General features: G+C 43.1%; 1 protein-coding gene across 1 annotated transcript in view; it reads right to left on the bottom strand.

Annotated features, from left to right (window-relative positions):
- A2M (alpha-2-macroglobulin) overlaps positions 1-2,476 on the bottom strand; it is a 50,800-nt gene that overhangs the window by 21,096 nt on the left and 27,228 nt on the right. The window contains exons 20-22 of the mRNA XM_010849376.1: positions 1,972-2,200; positions 1,050-1,173; positions 582-703 (exon numbers count right to left, since the gene is read on the bottom strand). Coding sequence (XP_010847678.1) covers positions 582-703; positions 1,050-1,173; positions 1,972-2,200 — 475 coding nt within the window. The remainder of the gene's footprint in view (positions 1-581; positions 704-1,049; positions 1,174-1,971; positions 2,201-2,476) is intronic.

The following is a 2,476-nucleotide window of genomic DNA, read 5'->3' as shown; positions in this document are numbered from 1 at the left end:
CTCTTGAGAGTCCCTTGGACTGCAAGGAGATCCAACCAGTCCATTCTAAAGGAGATCAGTTCTGGGTGTTCTTTGGAAGGAATGATGCTAAAACTGAAACTCCAGTACTTCGGCCACCTCATGCAAAGAGTTGACTCATTGGAAAAGACTCTGATGCTGGAAGCGATTGGGGGCAGGAAGAGAAGGGGACGACAGAGGATGAGATGGCTGGATGGCATCACCAACTCAATGGACATGAGTTTGGGTGAACTCCGGGAGTTAGTGATGGACACGGAGGCCTGGCGTGCTGCAATACATGGGGTTGCAAAGAGTCGGACATGACTGAGCGATTGAACTGAACTGAACTGAAGCAATATATGAAGGAGACAAATTGATAGATGGGAAAGGGAGGGGAATTATAAAGTTAAATCAAGAGAGGTAAAGATGAGAGAGAGAGACAAAGAGAGAATCATATTGTGAAATATCACATGATCATATATTATTTAGTCCTTCTTACCCCAAATCAGGAACTCCAACTGGATTCACCACTGTTTTTCCTGACTCATTGTGACCCATCCAAAAAAAAAAGCAGGCTTACTTACTTCAACCAACAGGGGCTTGATGATTGTGTCTTTCCTTCCATGCTCAGGGACCACAGGCACTTCACTCCCACATAGCTCTTGAGACTCCACTGCCTCTGCACTCACTGTGAAATTCACATTCCCTAGAAAATGGGGACCAGTAGAGATGAGCCCCATCTCTGTCTTCTTCAGTGACTCCAAACCCCAAGGTTTATACATGTTTAATGCTATGTGACTTTTTATTTTGGTTTATAAAAATATAGGAACAGGAATGTAAGTAGCATAGACTAGAGGCTAATGATACTGAGAATCCAAGGTAGAGATGGAGGTGAGGGAAAGGGGGTATCCTTCTAGACATCCTAGAATGAAAGAGAGAAAAACATTCTACCATCTGGTGGAGAGGGGGCACATTCTTTGCTTGGATATAAGGATCCCATATATACATACAATCTTTAGGTACAGAATTGCCTATGAGAGGCTGTCTCTCACCTAAGGACTTTGGAGTTACCGCCCAGGACACAGTCTGCCGGCCATTCCCACAGATGCAATAAGTCTCTTGTTCCTTTTCTGGAACAGCTAGGAATGCAGGAGAGGCTTCTAGTTGCACACTGACCTGAAACCATGGGTGAGATAAAGAGACAAATGAACCAGAGGAAAAGGGAACCAAAGAGGGAATGGCTTAAAATAAAGCACATTGGGGGATTAAGTAGATTTCAGGTTGCCTAACACTGAAGATAATATAAATGAGGACTGTGCATCTTATGGGTGGATCTGACACCTAAATCTTAGTATTTAGGAGTAATCTGCTCTTTCACGTGGTAGGAGCAGAGTTGAAGAAAAGTCATGATAGTAGGTTTGTTGCCTGTGGAAGCTCTACTCCTTTGGCTTAGGATTTTTTTTAAAAATTTATTTTTAATTGGAGGATAATTGTTTTACAGTGTTGTGTTAGTTTCTGCCGTACAACAATGTGAATGAGCCTTAAGTGTATACATATCCCCTTCCTCCTGAACCTCCTTCCCACTCTCTTGGCTTAGGATCTCAACCACACCTTCAGGTCTCCCAGCAGAGTATATAAGATTTATAAACAGTTATGGTGAGATTTAAAAATTAAGTTTAATATAATTAATCATATATGAAAAGTTAAATATTAATATATAGGAATGCATAGGTTGAAATCTTTGAGAACAGAAGACATGAGGATTATGATAAGGTCAGAACCTTGTCTTACATTGTCATTTGGTATTTGGAGCTATCAAAAACTGTGGTCATATAATACCTGAATATTTCTGACAGTATTCTCTCCTGGTGAGCCCATCTTATAAATAGGAAGTTTGTCAATATTCCCAGGAATGCAGTTTTTAATTTATTGGATGGTTATCCTGTGTTCAATTTAAGAAAGAGAGGTCATTACCCGGATGCATTTGGGAAGGTAGTTTAACACTGTGGCCTTGAGTGTGAAGGCCTCTCCACGGATCACAGAGTAGGGCATTGTAAGCTCCACAAAGAAGGGCTGGAAGACTTGGAGAGAGGCGGTCGGAGAGAGACCAAGTCCAGTGTCTCTGGACAGGCAGAGGGCCCCTGCCTTCCATTCAGTGATGGTATCAGGGACTGTTACTTCTACTTCATGCACACCTGAAGAGCTGGGGACGATGGCCATGTGAAAAACAAAAAGCAGGCAGTTAAAATACAGGCCTTGTTGTTGTGTTTAGTTGCTAAGTTGTGTTCAACTCTTTGAGACTCTATGGACTATAGCCCACCAGGCTCCTCTGCCATGGGATTCTCCGCACTGGCGTGGGTTGCCATTCCCTTCCTCAGGGGATCTTCCTGACTCAGGGATTGAACCTGTGTCTCCTATACTGGCAGGCAGATTCTTTACACTGAGCCACCAGGGAAGCCCCAGTACAGGCATACCTCGT

This window comes from Bison bison, unplaced genomic scaffold, assembly GCF_000754665.1.
Source record: "Bison bison bison isolate TAMUID 2011002044 unplaced genomic scaffold, Bison_UMD1.0 scf7180017864281, whole genome shotgun sequence".
NCBI lineage: Eukaryota > Metazoa > Chordata > Mammalia > Artiodactyla > Bovidae > Bison > Bison bison.
This window is presented reverse-complemented; position numbering and strand designations above follow the sequence as displayed.